General features: G+C 44.4%; 1 protein-coding gene across 4 annotated transcripts in view; it reads right to left on the reverse strand.

Annotated features, from left to right (window-relative positions):
* Nucleotides 1-2,135: 2,135 nt before the first annotated feature.
* The window catches only part of CSNK1A1 (casein kinase 1 alpha 1), a 33,291-nt gene continuing 18,905 nt past the window's right edge, over nt 2,136-16,521 (reverse strand). For 2 of the 4 annotated variants that reach the window (XM_071443613.1, XM_071443616.1), the window contains 6 exons: nt 15,966-16,105; nt 12,818-12,896; nt 11,759-11,833; nt 10,334-10,440; nt 9,343-9,491; nt 2,136-4,384 (listed from right to left, as the gene is read on the reverse strand). In XM_071443613.1, the coding sequence (XP_071299714.1) occupies nt 4,377-4,384; nt 9,343-9,491; nt 10,334-10,440; nt 11,759-11,833; nt 12,818-12,896; nt 15,966-16,105 (558 nt within the window). In that variant the 3' untranslated portion in view covers nt 2,136-4,376. Of the gene's footprint in view, nt 4,385-9,337; nt 9,492-10,333; nt 10,441-11,758; nt 11,834-12,817; nt 12,897-15,965; nt 16,106-16,521 lie in introns of those variants that run through there. The other 2 variants (XM_071443615.1, XM_071443614.1) reach the window with 2 other exon arrangements.

Raw genomic sequence — 16,521 nt, forward strand, 5'->3', positions numbered from 1 at the left:
CCACCCTGTAGGACAACACGCTCACTCCTTCAAGGGCTCCCCAGCAGCTCAAATTGCTTCCATTCAAAAGAAGTTCAAAGTCTGCCACCTGCAAAACAGCCCAAGGCACGGTGGCATTCCAGGGCTGGGGATGGAGCAGCAGAGCCTTGGAGCTCTGGAAGAGCTTCTCCTCCAGCCAAACGAGAAACTCAGAGGGGGAAAGAAATGCAGGTAATCAGCTGTGTTTACAAAGAACAAAAGGCAGAATGGGGAGGGCTGAGCGTGCTCAGGTACTTCCAGGAGCAGTGCCTGATACCAAAACCCCTGAGAAAGGAGCTACATCAATCTTTATTAATTTATGATCACAAAATACCTGCAAACTCAAACAACTTGAGTCTGCTGTGAGAATATTCCCTGGCTCCTCTGGATTTGCAGCTCCCAAAATCCAGCCCTACCCACAGTGACATCGAAGAACACCTCACATCATGTAAAAAGTTACATTAGCATCTCAGAGGAATGGGTTTTACACCTTTAGTACTGCTCAGTGAGCAGCTGAGCTCACTGTGGTGAGTTTAAAGAGAGGGACAGGGCTGGGTGTGTTTGGAAGGTTCATTGGAGCAGCTGTGCCCCAGCACGAGGCAGTCTCGATGCCTCCCATCCTCCCCGTTCGTGCTGAGCCCAGGCTAACGAGGATCACATTAAAGAGCCATTTCCACATGAGAACAGCCAGGGACTCAGTCCCTCCACTCAGGCCCTATTAGGAGGGAGGGCATTTGCTCTGTGTCATCCCTGCAGCTCCTGCTCCTGCCTGCTCACCGCCGTGTGCTATGACCTCAAGCTGATATGAAATCATGATGATTTCACTGCAATTAAGGCAGGAGCAGATGGGGCTGATGGAGCTGGCTAAGCAACAAATCTTCTAAATTGGAGAACGCTGTCAAGAGAAATTAAAGCCTCGTACAAAAAAGTCAACTTGGGATGGCAGGAAAATTCCACGTGGGAAGGAGGGAGGGACTGCAGGGAGGCAGCCAGGCCAAGCTCCTGGTGGGGCAATGGGGCTGGGCTGAAGCACCTCAGCTCAGGAAAACCCCAGCACAAAGCAGGGGCAGGTTCCCAACAAAACACACCTGAAAAAGCCAAGAGAGAACAGGCACAACACTTCAACAGTGAGACAACGCTTGAGCTTGAACAATAACACCCAGAGAGACATAGAAATCAGGGAGGAGAAAAAAAAAAAAAAAAAAAAAAAGTGTGGCACATGCTGGACAGGCTCCAGAGCCAGCAGACACATCGAGTGTTTTTAACACAGCCAGGGGTTGTGTTTGTCACTTGTTACCAACAGCACGCAGAGCAGCAGCCAGGGAGTGACGCTGGCAGCAACTGGGAGCCAGAGCTGCCTCTCCTCAGAGCCTTTACAGGAGAAGAGAAAAAGGCTCTCAACTGCTTCTAACAAGGAATGGCTTAAATAGGTTAAAAATAATGAAGCAGCGCTCTGCACATGAGCACTCCGTGCTCCCAATTAAGCAATCCTTTAGAAGGTGGCCTTAGGAAGCCTCTCAGAGTCCTTCTAAGGAGGTTAATAAATTGCTTTGGAACCCTGGGCGCAGCTTAGTGAGGTGAATAAGGAGCTGTTGTCACAGCCTAATGTCATTGCCCGAATTCTGGCACTTTCCAGGGAGCACGAGGCTGCAGATCCTGAGCTTTACAGCCTCTTGTCCAAATGATGATTCCTCGTCAAGGGCCTGGGGCTGCTTGCAGAAGTGTGGGCTTGGCAGGTGAATCTCTCTCCACACAAAACCTTTGCAGAGGTGCAAGCAGAAGTCAGGATCCAGAGTTTCAATCCTTCGGGCTGGAGTCTTTGTTACAAACCACGGAGAGCACACAGCAAAAGGGTGTTGGGCGCCTGTTTAAGGTGGGCACCTCACAGCCTGGCCAGCACATCTGGCACAGGCTGTTGATGCAAAACACTTGGCCCAGAAACAAATTCTGTTCCCACACATCTGCAAGGCTGACAGAGCTCCAGGCTCCTCCACAGCACGTGCAGCTCCCCAAGCTACAAACCAATGCATTTTGACACCCTAAATGTATTTACTCTCCCTTGCAGAGCTCATCAGGAGCAGCTCCGTTTCCAAACCCCCCTCAAAGTCACGAGCAAATTTAATGGACAAAGAAAATAATTTATTCTCCTGAAACCAAATTGTTTTCTCCAACCTTTCAGCAAGTATCGCATGTCAGAGCACGAAAAGCGATGCCACAACAATTCCGAGCAGCCTCTCCAAGGACAGCTGCCAAGAAGGCATTTCATTGATGCTTCTTCCCCTCCTGCCAACGTGTGTTGTCAGACACGTTGCCTAGACAGCAGAAATCATGGGTAAGGACATCTCACAGTGCTCTAGATACCAGTTCTTACAAACAGACTGGTTTTCATAGGAGGCATTGCTTGAAAACCATCCTTATTTGGATGGGGCAAGACTCGGGAGTTTGGAAAACCATCGTGGCCAGGAGAATGAGCTCCATTTTTCTTGCACCTGGCAGGCAGAGCCTGCTGTGTGCTCTGCTATCTCTGCAGCCCAGCAGCCTCCCTGCCTCCCAGATTATCTATCCCAGCGTTTATTATTTGTTATTATTAGCACACAGTGTTCTCCACCCAAAGCTTAACATCTCAGGGCAGATCCTTCTTGGACAGAGTATAGGGGAGCCTTGATCCACATCATCACCAGTCCAGGAGTGCACAGTGTCTTATGATCCTGAAGAAACAGTTTTCAAAAGGAAAGAAAGATCTTTTCCAACAGTAAAAAAGATGAACCGTGAGCAGGACCTCTGCTCCATGCATGAAAACTGTCTAAAAAGCAAACATACAGACAACATTTACACAATAGGCATCTGGCAGCATTTTCAGACATTTTTTTTTAATTTATTCTGACATGCTATAAAGGAATAAATTACACTGTTAAAGAATTACCAGCAATAAAAGTATTTCTTTCTTTCAGCTGGGCTAGAATAGGAGTGAGAAGGAAGACAGCCTGGGGCAGTAACCAATGTGAACTCTGCATGGTGCGAGGCTGCCCCCAAGAACAAGAGGAAATCTGGTCATATCCACTTCACAAGAACTTGAAAGAAAATGCCTTGGTTTCAAACCATCCCAATTTTTTCAAACCATTCCAATTTTTTTCTCCAAAGCAGCAATCACACGTCAGTCCAGCCGAGGCAGGACATGGCAATGCTCGGAGGCTGCCAATCCTGGGTCTGCAAAAGATGCCATTTCATTTTAAAAAATTCCAATCTTATTATGGAGGGCTGGTCTCAAACAACAGGTTATAAAAATGCAAGACTGCCCCTTCCCCCTCAAGGAAAAAATACAAAATTTATTTAAAAACAAAATGAGGAAGAGTTACAACACTAAATCTAAAATGATTTAGAAAGAAATATGACTTCTTTTGCTTAACAAATGGCCTTAAACTTGGTTTAAAAACAGGGTAATGTAAATTTCTTAAACTGAATTAACAAGGCAAATTAAAAAAATCTCATTTCCTTACAGAAACAGTTTTTAGTTTTTAATGAACTTGTAAACAAAAAAGCTCCCGCTTCAAAATAAAAACAAAATCCCAGATCATATAGATGTTTACAGTGATTACATTTATCTAAGCAACTTACATACAGGTTCAGTTGTAAGATGTTAACTAAATTTCGTGACAAATATGCTGTTTTTCCTTTTATACCAAGAACATTATAGAGTTAATGCAGAGTCCTAAAGATTATCTAGTAGTCGCTAAGTTTCTCTTAAGTCTTCACTTTAGATGCTGTTATTTCTAGCACAGGTAAGCAGGCAGAGTCTTTCATATGCTTAAAAACTGGAATCTTTGGTTACTACCATGTCAGCTGGCTTGGTATGTTGCACATAGAAGCCAACAACTTTAAGAATGTTTTAAGTGTACAACTTTCAAAACCCAGGGAGGAATAACCAGAAAAGAGTGCACAATTGTGAGCATTTACAATTATCACAACTGTTGCCGAAGACTGTTCATGCCATTCTTCCAAAACAATGAGATCTCATAAGCAGTGTAGTTCAAAGTAAAAAGGTAACAAAAATTGGCATATGCACAATTTTCTCCACTTGTGTGTCAACCATTAGTTAACTTTTCCACTTGAAAAAAATGCAATAGAAAACTGGACACCATGTTTCACTATCTCAGTAATATTCACAATTACAGCTGCTACAACTCGAAGTGCAGCATCACTGACACTGCCCAGAGCCAGTTTATACTGATATTAAGTTCTTTACACCAAGGAAATGGTTGCCCACAGCCACTGGCAAGTGTATCAACTAAAATTTCTAGGATTTGGGGAGTGACAAGTCCTGCTCCGATCTGCTCTGCTTTGTCCCATCCTCGTCATGCTCAGAAACCTGCAAGATAAACACAAGGGCAAACTTACTGATACGGGATGGAAACGAGCAACAGCATTCACAGGAGGGAAATTAAACAGCAGTTATGGTCATTCAAAGGGGAAAATGCTGCTCCATCTGGGAATTGCAGAGTTCCTGGGGTCCATTTCCAAAGGTAACCGGCATTTGCCACGGCTCTGGAGCTCACACGGCTCTGGAGCTCGCACAGCTCTGGCTCTCACCTCCTGCTGCACTGGGACACAGGCTGAATGCACCAGCTGGATGCCACATTCCTCCAGCAGGAATTCAGCCCAGCAGTTTGAAAACAAGCTGTGTTATTGCCACTAGGAAACAGGATGTAATTTCATAGGATTGTTTTCTCCTCGTCTGCAGTGGCTCATGTTTATGTCCCTGAATGTCAAGCTGTCACCTGACTGCAGGGAGCTCTCCAGAGCCGCAGTACGGCAGCGGCACAGGCAGTGTCACACGGCCAGCCCGGGATCACCCAGCCCCTTAGAGCAGCTGCTGGCACCACAAACCACAGCAGCACGCTCTGGGCACCCACAGCAGGCAGCACCTGGGACAGCCACAGCACACCTCAGCCTTGGCGAGGACAGGGGCTGACTCACACGGAGGGGAGGTGCTGCACACACTGCAATTCTTCTCATGTTCAGAATTCCAAATGGCACTGGGGCATGGGGAGGGTACAGGAACACACACACGGATCTCCAGGAACCAGGCACTGCAGGCTGGGCCAGTCCTCCCTCCGTGCTCCTCTCTGGTGACTCAGGTGGCAGGGCTGTGCTCCACAGCCTCAACCAAAGATGGCCTTGCCAAGCCAGTTTCCCTTCTGGGTGCTCTCCAGACAGGATGGTTCTGCCCATGGGTGAGTTCATCACAGCAACAGCTCCGAGTTTTTGCAACAGAAATCTCTTCTCAGTGAAATACAGACAGAGCTGACCTCAGCTATAGCTTGTGCTGTCATCCAGAGAGAAGCAAGTGCAAACAAGTCTTACTAGTCTGACATTCTGTCCAAAATGTATCTGGAGAGCACCCAGAAAATGGCTTTAACTCTTCCAGAACTGGCTACAGGTCATTTCAAAGAGGTTCAACAACTTGTTTCAAACCCAGTGTTAATGCATTGAGGAACAATTCTCTTTATCCAGCACTGGTCACATTAAAAATAAAAATATAAATAAATCCTGCACCAGAATCAAGACAGCCATTCCCACTTGAGTGCAAGTTCCCACAGAAAGCCCAGGGACTCCTGAGTTCCCTAATCCTTACTTGATACACACAACCAAAAATTATGCTGTTTTTCCATTGAGTGTGTTCAGCAGAGAACACTGATTCATCTTTTGAACCACTTTCTCCATCAAAGCAGCCAAAACAAAGTCAACAAAGGAGAGTGTGGAAAGAAATAGATCAACTCATTGCTTCAGAAGTCTGAATATTTCACAAGAAATGGGAGCCTGGACCTGAGGACAAAGGACATCCTACCAAATGATCTGCTGCTATTAGAACTCCTCAAACCCAAGGTAATATGGGCAGGAGAATGTCCAGCTCAGAGAGCAACAGGGGGCTGGATTCAACTCAAAATGTCCCTTCAAAGTCCTGTAAAGACAGAGCCCAACCACAGCTGTCAGGTGAGATGCAGATACTCAGAGCACACAGAGCACTGCTGGCATGAGGAACATGCTGGAGAGCTCATGGTGGCATCACTTCCACAGATCTTCACTCCATACAGGGCCAAATCATCACTCCTTGTCCCTCTGAGGTGTTACCCAAACCTCTGAAAATCTCTGTGCTACCTGAGGGATCCTCAAATTGCTTTATTATTACCATGGCTGAAGGTGTGATTGACAGGGGAGCAGCAACTGCAGTGCAATTCCCTAAGAACCTCCTCAGTGTGAAATGCTCAGACTTTGTGTATTCTCCATTTCTCCAGACAAGCAAGTGAGAAGGATTCAAGTGTCAGTAATTCCAATTCTCAAGCAGAGAAGTCTCAGTCTGTTCTGAGCAATCCTGCCACCACCACAGGCATCCAGCAAATATTAATGGACCTGCTGACAGCCTGGCAGAATCTCCAGTGCCAGGAGTTAGAAACACCTCTCCCAAATGGACCTGGTAGACTTTATCCTGCAGATTGACTGCCTGAGTCACTTTTATGACTGAGGGAAGCTGAGGGTAAGCACAGTTACAAATCACACCTGAACAACTGCTGCTCTGGCAAAAGAGAGGCAGCCCAAGTTCCCCGAGTCAGCAGAGCCCTGTCTGCTGGAACAGTTCACCTCTCCAAGTTCCAAACCAGCTGATCTGGCTGTTACAAAAGACACTGCACACAGTTCCAGAGAGGGGCAGGGGAAAAAAAACTGAAGAGAAAAAAGGCCATGGACAGAACAGGTTATTCTGGAACCAAGCAGAGTATTTAGCCTGGGTAAACTCTAGGATTCATTGATGATTTAACATGGATCTGGGTTAAGGAAATCAGGAATATCTGTAAATGAGCATACTGGCCACACAATCTGAGTCTGTCCTTCCCTGGCCCATCCTGCTCAGATGCACATCTCCAACAGCACTTTACAAATCACTGCACCTGTACATTGCTATTTGCAGGACTCCTGTTCAATGGACAGGGTTACCAGAGGGGTAACATTTGATACCAGTTTGATACCAGGAAGCCTTTTAAGCCACTTCCACACAGGCTTTGCTACAGCAACTACAAAAGAATTTAATGAACTCCAGAAAAAAATAACCAGACATTTCATCCTCTCCAATGTGACAGAGCATCCAAGCCACACTGCCCCCTCCTTCAGCTTAGCTGGGTTCAAAAAAATCTTCATTAAAAGGCAGAATTCCCCACAAAAAGACATGTAGGATTTTAGGACTCTGGAAATCTCTACTTTGCTGAAGAGATGAAGCCTCTGAAGTCTTCAGATGTTTGCCAAGCACTGCTTTAATGCTCTGCTGACATTACCCAAAGGTCACATGCTTTTTTTGGTGATGGGAAGGGGAGAGTCATTCCCCAAAAACCCCAATGAAATTGTGCTGAACCCCCAAGAATTTCATCTTGGCTGCAGCAAGGGGTCTCTCCCAAAGGACAGTGTGATCAGGAATGTAAATCAGTGAACAGAAACGGTCTGGGGCTCCATGGCAGAGCTTCCCTGCTCATCCCTGGCACTGAGCTCAGCTCTGCTCTCTGGCACTGCAGCATCACCTCAAGGTGCAGGCAGATAATCACTTTAATGACCTTTTCTTTCTTCACACCCAGCACTTGTGCAGAGACTGTCTGAGGCAGAGAGCAGCACGTTAAACCTCAGAACACTTCAGCCCAACTGTGTTCCACCAGCTCACAGCCTGATTTCCAGGGCAGGCTCCACTTACACATCACCACCTCCTGCAAAGCCCTCACTCTGAGCATGAGCTGTTGTGAGCAATGTGCATTTCTGCAAATTCCCTTCTCCTGCTGGAACAGTCAACCCCTCCACACCCCAGGTTGGGCTGGGTTCTGAACTTCAGTCAGAGTTTCTTTATTTCAGGAAGCAATCCAAGCCCAGGTGCTTCATCACCCAGGCTGCTACTGGTGTTGCAGCTGCAGGAACTGGTTTCCAGCCTGTCAGATCCAGCCACTCTATGCCAAAAATCTGACACTTAATGGCATCTCTGAATTTTTATTTTTTTTTCAAGAACCACTTCAATCTTGGGAAAAGCAGCAGGTGTTTTAATACTTCATTTATTCTGAACAAAATGTGGGTTTTTGATAGCTATTTTGACTAAAGACACCTGGTAAGGTTTGAATGCTCCCACACTATGTGAAGAACAACGTTGAAGTTTATTGTAAACACTTCTGCATTTCTTTGATTTCCAGGATTGTCACCTTAGCAAGTATGTAATTTTATACATAAAAAAATGACAGACAAGAGGTACTGAAGAGCAGCAAGGCCTCAGTACAGAATTTAAACCTTGCTTCTCTATTCTCAGTCACACAATCTCATTAGTTTCAATTTTATCCACAGCTCAGCTGCAGGAATTGGTTTCATGGCAAGACTGGCTCACAGATGTGGCAGTTTCATCCTAGGGACTTACCAGACTCACACCAGCACATTTGCATCATTAAAAAAAAGAAAAAAAAGTACTTTAAAAGCTTCTAGACCATGTGGGAAAAAAACTGTTTTGTCTTTTCAGAACTCAGTTTTCAGTTATTACACAATTACATTTGAACATGTCACAACATTTCCCTTTGAAACCATAACCTAGAAACATCCAAAAATCATCAGGAAACCTGAAGCCCCACCCCAGAGCACCCGGATACTTCAGAAAATTGTGAGTTGGCAATCCACAGCAGTTTGGGGTTACTGCTTGATGTAGACAAGGCATTTTGAGCTCACCGGTCCCTTCCTTGAACTCTGGACCAAATGTCTCAATGTAAACCCACTGCAGGAAGCCAGAGCAGTCACAATTTTCTGTTCCCAGTGTTTGAGGCATACAGAACAGAAGCAAACCCACAGCACTGTACCAGCTGCCACAGAGCAGAACCCAAAGTCTCTAGATCCTTGCCTAGTCAATGAGAATCATCCCTTAAAAAGTGTTAGGTCTAGGATTTTGGATTGCATTATATATTTATACATATATAAGGACATATATATGTATATATATAAATCAAAAGAAATAAAAATGTCACATTCCCAACACCAAGTCAGTTTCTTGTTTTTGGAAAGTGGTTAATGCGGGAGCAAAAGATGCAGTGGTTAAAAATGACCCAACATCCCCAGAAGAAATGATATGAATAACAAGGACATTTGGGTATAAAGTTAGTAGTCAAATTCTCCAAGGACGTCTTTTGGTTTTGCTTTTGAATTTAAGAGCCAAATGTAGTTTTTAAACCACCTCCTTGATCTAACACTTGGAATTGCCGCCGTTGTCCAAATTCGTGGAATTTTTGTTTTTCCTGTAACGTCACTTGGTTCTTGGCTACTAACCTTTCATGTTACTCTTGGATTTGTCAGTTTGCTTGCCTGTGGGGGTTTGGGCCTGCTGCCCCTGCCCACTGGAAGAGGCTGCCTGCTGTGCTGCTTTCTGCTTTAACATTGTCCAGTCGAATGTGTAGTCATACTGGTGGTTCAAGGTCCTGCAAGAGAGGGAAATGTTCTGCTGTAACACATCCGAGCCAACGCCAAGCCCTGCCTGAAATCCCACAACTAGGGGACAGCTCCTTCTCTAAGCTGCTTTAGAGATTATGAATGGTATAGAAATGCTAAGTGTTACTAACTTAAAGGGATTCTTGCAGCAAGCCCAAATGCCAGCCAGCAGCATTTACTCATTGCTTACACAAAGGTCTGCACTTGTGGAAGCAGCAGCCCAGCTCACTCACGTCTGCACTGAGCTTCTGAGCTTTATTTTTTTTTTTACATATAGGTATAATTTCAAGGAAAGACTGAAGTATTGTACATCATTGAATAGGAATTCTTTGGATTCCAGACACCTGGGGGGAGACTCGAGAGATCAGTACCAGCCCTTCCTTTGACAGGTGCTGTTCACTGCACAAGGTGGAGTTTATGTTCCAGTTGCTCTAACGAGCTCAATGAAGCAGCACTATTCTCCTCCACTGAAATTTCTCTCCTGGGTACCACTGCTGGGCCCAGCACCAATTTCCAAACATAAAAAGCTTCAAAGACTTCTACCAAGGGGTCAATTTCTTATGGTACTTGCAACACAACCTGAAGCATGGGCTCAACCCTGTGGTCACATCACACAATGCAAAAACAAGAGAATCTTTTCCCTTTATGTTGAACATTGAACAATAATTTTCAGGTCCTTTAAACAGCTTTTGAAGCTCTGAAATGAAAGGGAGTCCCAGAAGAACTCCCTACACCACACACACAGGAGCTGCTCTCTGCAGTGCCAGTCCCACAGAGCAGTTCCCAACTGGATCCCTGAGAAGTTTCTGTACTTTTCCACTTGGAGACTGACCTGAAAAGAATACGGAATAATTGCCTCAGGTACATGTAATCTGGTGCCTCTTCAAAGCGCAGGCCACGACAGTAGTTCAGGTACATGGCAAATTCTGCAGGGAACCCCTGGAAATCAACAGTGTTAATCAAGCCATGGCTCACAGCAAAAACCTCCTACCAAAGGCAACAAGATGTACATCTGTCTCTGACAGCAGAGGCAAACTGGTTGGAGATGCATGAATTAATTCCACTTTGCCCCTGGTTGTTAATGTGTTCTGTAGTTCAGCATGTGGATTTGCTCAGGTACACATTCCTTCCCCAGAACTGTTACCTCATGGGTGGTTTGCAATCAGAACCTTCAACATTTAACTTATTTATAAAGCACATCGTTCATCCTAATTAAACCTTGTTCTTATTAACTAAGTCTCTAAAATAATGATAATTATCTGGTAAGAGATTCACTCTTGTTTCCATTAAGGTCAGTTAATAAGCATTAAGTGTGAAAACTTAAATTATGAAAACCTCTTTCAAAGATTTTCTGCTTTACATTTTTAAACATTGAATGCTGTATTAAAGCCTGCCTGTAATAGGTAATAGCACACAGAACAGTGCTGTAAAAAACCACAGGGTGTAACATCCCTGGAAGTTCAAGGCCACACTGGATGGAGCTCTGAGCTACCTGGACTAGTTGGCCTAGGGACACCTGGAGGGTGTCCCTGTCCCCAGCAGGGGGTTGGAACTGGGTGATTTTTAAGGTCCTTTCCAACTCAAACCATTCCATGAGCAGTTCAGTGGCCTGGGAGATGCTGTCAGACTCTGGGGATAGAGATGTGCAGGACTAGAAAGTGCAATCCTTGGTGCTGCTGTCTGAGGGGCACAGGCCCTGCTGCGCTCTCAAGGATCTTTGTTAAGAAGCACTCAGATGCCACAGTGCAAGAGGAATCTTAAGACTCAAAGGAAAACCCTGGGAAAACAAAGATCACTTGCATCCAATTCCACTACAGGCACTCCTTGAGTAAGGGCAGACAATATGAACCCTCCTGGAGAGGCACAAAGTGGATGTGGGCGAGCCAGACAGCTCCACCTTGGTTACTTATTTACTTCTGATGTCAAACCTGCACTGTAAACCTTGAAGAACTGAACAAGCCTCACCTAAGAGAGCTGAGAGCTCGCACAGCCAACAGTCAGCCAGACCTGAATGATGGTGGCATGAACTTTGCCAAGGAGCAGCAGCAAATGCTGCCCTGTACACATTCCCAGTCTTGCTGGGTGGCCAAACACAAGGCACCCACTGCCTGCCAAAGCAGAATTATTCAGCAGCAAATGCCATGTGAGGCTATTTAATATATTGGCTCAAGTTTAGGGGGAAAAAAACCAACAAACAACAAACCAAACAAGAAAAGAATTTCCATTTCACAGTATGACATCATTTGGAAACTCTTACCTTACACAAAACCTCAACAGGAGTGGACATTTTCTTTTCACTAATCTTTTCATACTTTTGCTTCTTTGTTGCAGCCTGTGGAACATGTAGGTCACAATATAAGAGATATTGTGCAACACTGGATTAACAAGGACAGCAGCAAAAAAAAAAAAAAAATGACAAAAATCCTTTGGTCAACCATAAGTATTTTATGTGAAATCTCCAAGTCCCACACACTTATTGCAAAGAGAATGAAGGTCAATCTGGTATTAAGATTTGGCCACAGTTTAATACCATTTGTCGCAGTCTAATGCTTCCATCACATGGCACAGCTCGTGTAGTTCATGCTGCTGCTTTTGTCCATTAACCACAGCAGACTTGCAGCTACATTTGCCAAAGTTGTATTAATTCCCACTCAGTGCCCCATTCAGGGCTGCCTGCACCCTTTACATTCATTTGCAGCTGAGGAGTTCCAGTGGCCCACAAGCTGCTGCCTTTTTAGAAACTGTGCAGCTGCAACACCATTGGAATTACACAACTCTCACACGAAGAAAGAAAAACAATTAAAACATGAAAACCAATCACTGGAGTCTAAATAAGTGAAATAAGAAATGTCTGCTAATGTCTGTAGCTGGCTCCCATACATGGAAATCCTGAACAAGCCTGCTGCAGTTAATAATTATTCAGTTGTGCCATAACCTGGACTGAAGACACCACTGAGGCTGAACTTGCAGGCAAGAGATTATTTCCATGCTCTCTCCAGCAATTCAAAAAGCCACTAACAATGTTATTTTTTATTTCCCAAAGGGGCCTCAGCCTGCAACAGGACAATAACTGGCAAAGATGATGTCAGCTATTGTTTAGCATAAATTTTAAGCCAGTCCAACAATGCACATTTTGCCTGCTGCGTAAGAGGCAGAATCCACAGTCTATAAATATCAAGCTTTGGGAAAAGCTGCTTTGTACAACTGAGGCTAAACATTATATAAACCCACCTGGCAGGCAGAAGCATGCTACCCAAACGTGAAAAAAAATAATATTAAAAGGCTGGGGGAGGGAAAAAAAAGCATCCTAACCTACCTTTAATCCTTGCCAAGGCAGACTGGTTCTGTTAAAGTACATCAATACATAGCCTAGAGACTCCATGTCATCCCGACGACTGCAGGAGCAAAAACACAAGGAATTACAAGTTCTGCCATTTCTTGCTTTATTCCATAGTGCTAGCATTCAAAATTTTAAATAAAAAAATAATTCAGGAATAAACCCTAAGAAAAGCCCAAGATAGGAAGAGATCCTATTCGTTTTTAAAGCAAGGAATATTCTGTAGGTATTGTGTGTTCTAAGCTTCCACCTGCAGTTACACTGATTTGAGAAACAAAATCTTTGGAAAATGAAAAAAACAAAACAAAACAAAAAAAACCAACAAAAAAAACCAACCATGAAATGTCTTTCCTGCCTTCTTAAGTAGCTTGAGTAGAAACTGAAAATTTTCCTGTAGGAACCATGGAATGCTTTGTAAGAGAGAATGAGGTTAATGAGGTCAATAAGGCTGTAACACCTTGTCAGTCACATTTTTCCCTGAACCTTGGCTCAGCCTGGGATCAATCCTGACCACCTGGCCCCTAAGGGGCATTGCTCCTTTCTTCCTTGCCTTCTGTTAAACCCCCTGAGCTGTCTCTGATTTTAAAAGGCAGCAATATTTATGGAGGGGCATGAATCAATCCCAGAGGTGCCTCTGCCTTCTTCCCCCCAAAGTCAGTTCCAAAGCAGCTGGAGAACTCCAAAGTGATCCAGCTGAGAACTTGCACAAACTCTCATGCAATAGGCTTCAAATGCTTTCTGCCCTGCACATGTTCCACATCCCCACTCTGGCCACATGAACTCCACTGTACTTTGCTCACAGCTTTCCTGAGCACCAAGAGCAGCACAGTTCATTGGAGTGGAAAACACACTCCAGGATTTTTTTCTCCTCTTGGCAAAGTTGCCTCTTCCCAGCTGTGGTAAAATCAGATTTTTCCTCTGACTGCCCCTCTGCAGCTGACATCTATTTAATATGAGGCAGAAAAATAACTTCTTTTTCTCCTCCCTGCTCCCTTATGGGGAAAACCTGGTGGGTTTTGCTGCTGCTCTCTCACCCAGAGAAGGATTTAAAGGGTGGCAGGACAGACTCTACAAAGATCAAAAGGCTGACAGTGGTATTGCAAACAGGATTACACAAAAAGGTGAGGGGAAAACAGCTCCCCTGAAGTGGGAACAGCCTCTAACCTGATCTAACTTGGTAGGAGAAGAAAGAAGCTGGTGATGTTTTGTGTTCTAGCCCAGGCAATAGAACCAGAACAGCCTGGCACCCTCACTCATGGGCCAGCTCTGTGACCCTTGGGGAACAAAGGAAAAGCAATCCCAGGGGAAAATCAGCTTGGCTCCAGAGAGCTTTGAGCACAAGGCCAGAAAAGCTCTGCTGTGCCCAGGGAAGAGGGGATTGGTTCCCTCCCCTCAGATCATCTCAGCTGCAACATGAAACCACAGACAAAGGGCTGAAAAATGATACTGAGCCCACAAATTCCAGCCTGCAAAACTTGCTAATTCCATTAGAACTGCAGATTTTAATCACCAACAGCATTCAGTGAACCTGTACAGGGACATAAAATTTTCTGAGAAGGCAGTGGTAAATTCAGAAGGAATAAAGGGATGAAGAGTATCCACCCCCCACCCAGCTCATTGTTTTAGTGTTTAATGCAATGATCTCGTAGTAGGAAACATTTAGTTCTGTAAATCTGCAGTGGCTACATTATTACAATATATTGATAAAAATAATTTTCAGGATTTGGAAAACAGGACAATCCTCTCCAATATTAAAATAAATACCACTGCAAACAGCTCCTTGAGCACAGCTGTCATTACCTGTAGCAAAACATGTTCTGTAACAGTTAAAAGTACAGGACTAGAGGTTGAAATATTCTGCCATAAGCTCCAGAACTGGTTTCTCTTGAATACAGGAATGCATTACTTCTTTGCCTCACTGCTGGCTTGACCTAGACAGTTTAGCAGCTTTTAGCAAGCACCAACCTACATTTCTAATTATAACACAATTCCCATTACCAGCAGATATGGTGTAAAATTCAACTAAACTCAATTTTTGGTGCCCAACTAAATTCTAAAGCAACACACTTTGCAGATCTCTCCTTTTCTCTCAGGTGCAAGCACAGATATTATATTCCCTTACCAGAACTGCTTGGGATCTGTGAAATGCATTTATTTCAGAAGTGACACCTGTCATTATCTTCCTGAGCCACATGACAAGCTGGCTTAAATAATGGCACTGACAAACAATAAAATACCCTGAAGGAACCTTAAGGAAATTAAAGTAAAAAAGGAAACACGGAGCATTTTAAAGCACCATTTGTGGGTTACATGTTGAAGCTGACCATGAGAAATTCTGTCATTCTCATCTTGGTTAGCCAAAAGGTCAGAGGCACAGACATTCCTGGAAGTTTTAACTATCCAAGAAAGGTAAAGCCACACTTTTCAGTTATCCAATACAATTTTTAGGCACAGAGGTAAGGAAGAGAGGCATCCCTTGATATCCCATAAATACCTAACACCTCCAAACAACTTGAAGTGCTCTCTCCACTAGAAAATGCTGGGATTCTGTAGGAACAAAATGCCTTTGATCCAGAAGATAAAAATATGTGTTTGTTGATTAAGCAAAGCTCTAATAAATATATCCACACACATGTGTACATACCTACAGACATAAAACTAAAATACAGTGTGACTGAAGGTATTTAAGTCTTGCTCGCAGGCAAAAGGAGAAATAATGGTTTAGTAAGTTGAAGAGAGTGGGAAAACAGGCCAGACACCAGCTTTAGAACAGCCTTTGTGCTTACAGAAAGGCCTCTCAAGCCAGTCAGCAGTGCTGCCAACAGGTACCAACACATCAGCAAAGTGCACCATTTTATGTGTGAAGGGCCTCTGACACACCCACATCAAAGTATGGCTTAGCCTTTAAAAAGCCAAAATAATATGCAGAACATCCACGTGATGTCTGCAAGACACACAGGTCTCTTTAAGAAGCAAATCAGGTGCTTGGATTTTCCCCCCACCCTTGCACAGGCAGCCAAAAGGAGGAACACTTGCAAAGAGATGGATACACTTTTCATACAAAATGAGCTCAGACTCTTCAGAAGCCTCCAAAGAGCACCCTGCACCCTCCAAAGGTTGCACTCACCTCTGCTCAATGCCAAGGTGTGCATTGATGCTGGCATATCGAGCTGTGCCAGTGAGATTTTTGTCTTCTCTGTATGGTATGTGTTGCCTTGTCCTGTTGTCCCGGTACTTTTTGGCCAAACCAAAGTCAATAAGGAATAACTTGAAGAGAAATGAAAATAGGTTAGATTCCTATCCAAAACCCCAAATTCCCAACTTCTTTCAGAAGGCATTAGCTATGTTTTAAGACACCCAGACAATGTAACAGCCTACAGTTAAAAGAAGCAAAGTAACAGTGCGGAGGCGCAACCAGCTTTAAGTAGTCAGTTAAAAACTCGATGGTGAATTAGTTCAAGCCTTTTCTCAATCCCCTGCAATGGATTAGATGGTGCTGCTCAGCCTCTGGAGCTCAGTTCTGCCACTAGTTCCTATCACTACTGTAGTCTCCTGAGGGAGGAAGATGTGTGAAAGCACATCCCAGACCCCACTGGCACAAAGGGCACACACATGGAGCTCAGGGCAGCTCAATGCACAAGGCACACCCTGCACCCTCCTGTCCCAAAGAACAGTGGCCATTC

The sequence above is a fragment of the Agelaius tricolor genome, unplaced genomic scaffold (genome assembly GCF_023055355.1).
Source record: "Agelaius tricolor isolate 1412-34295 unplaced genomic scaffold, bAgeTri1.0.p SCAF_18, whole genome shotgun sequence".
Taxonomy (NCBI): Eukaryota; Metazoa; Chordata; class Aves; order Passeriformes; family Icteridae; genus Agelaius; species Agelaius tricolor.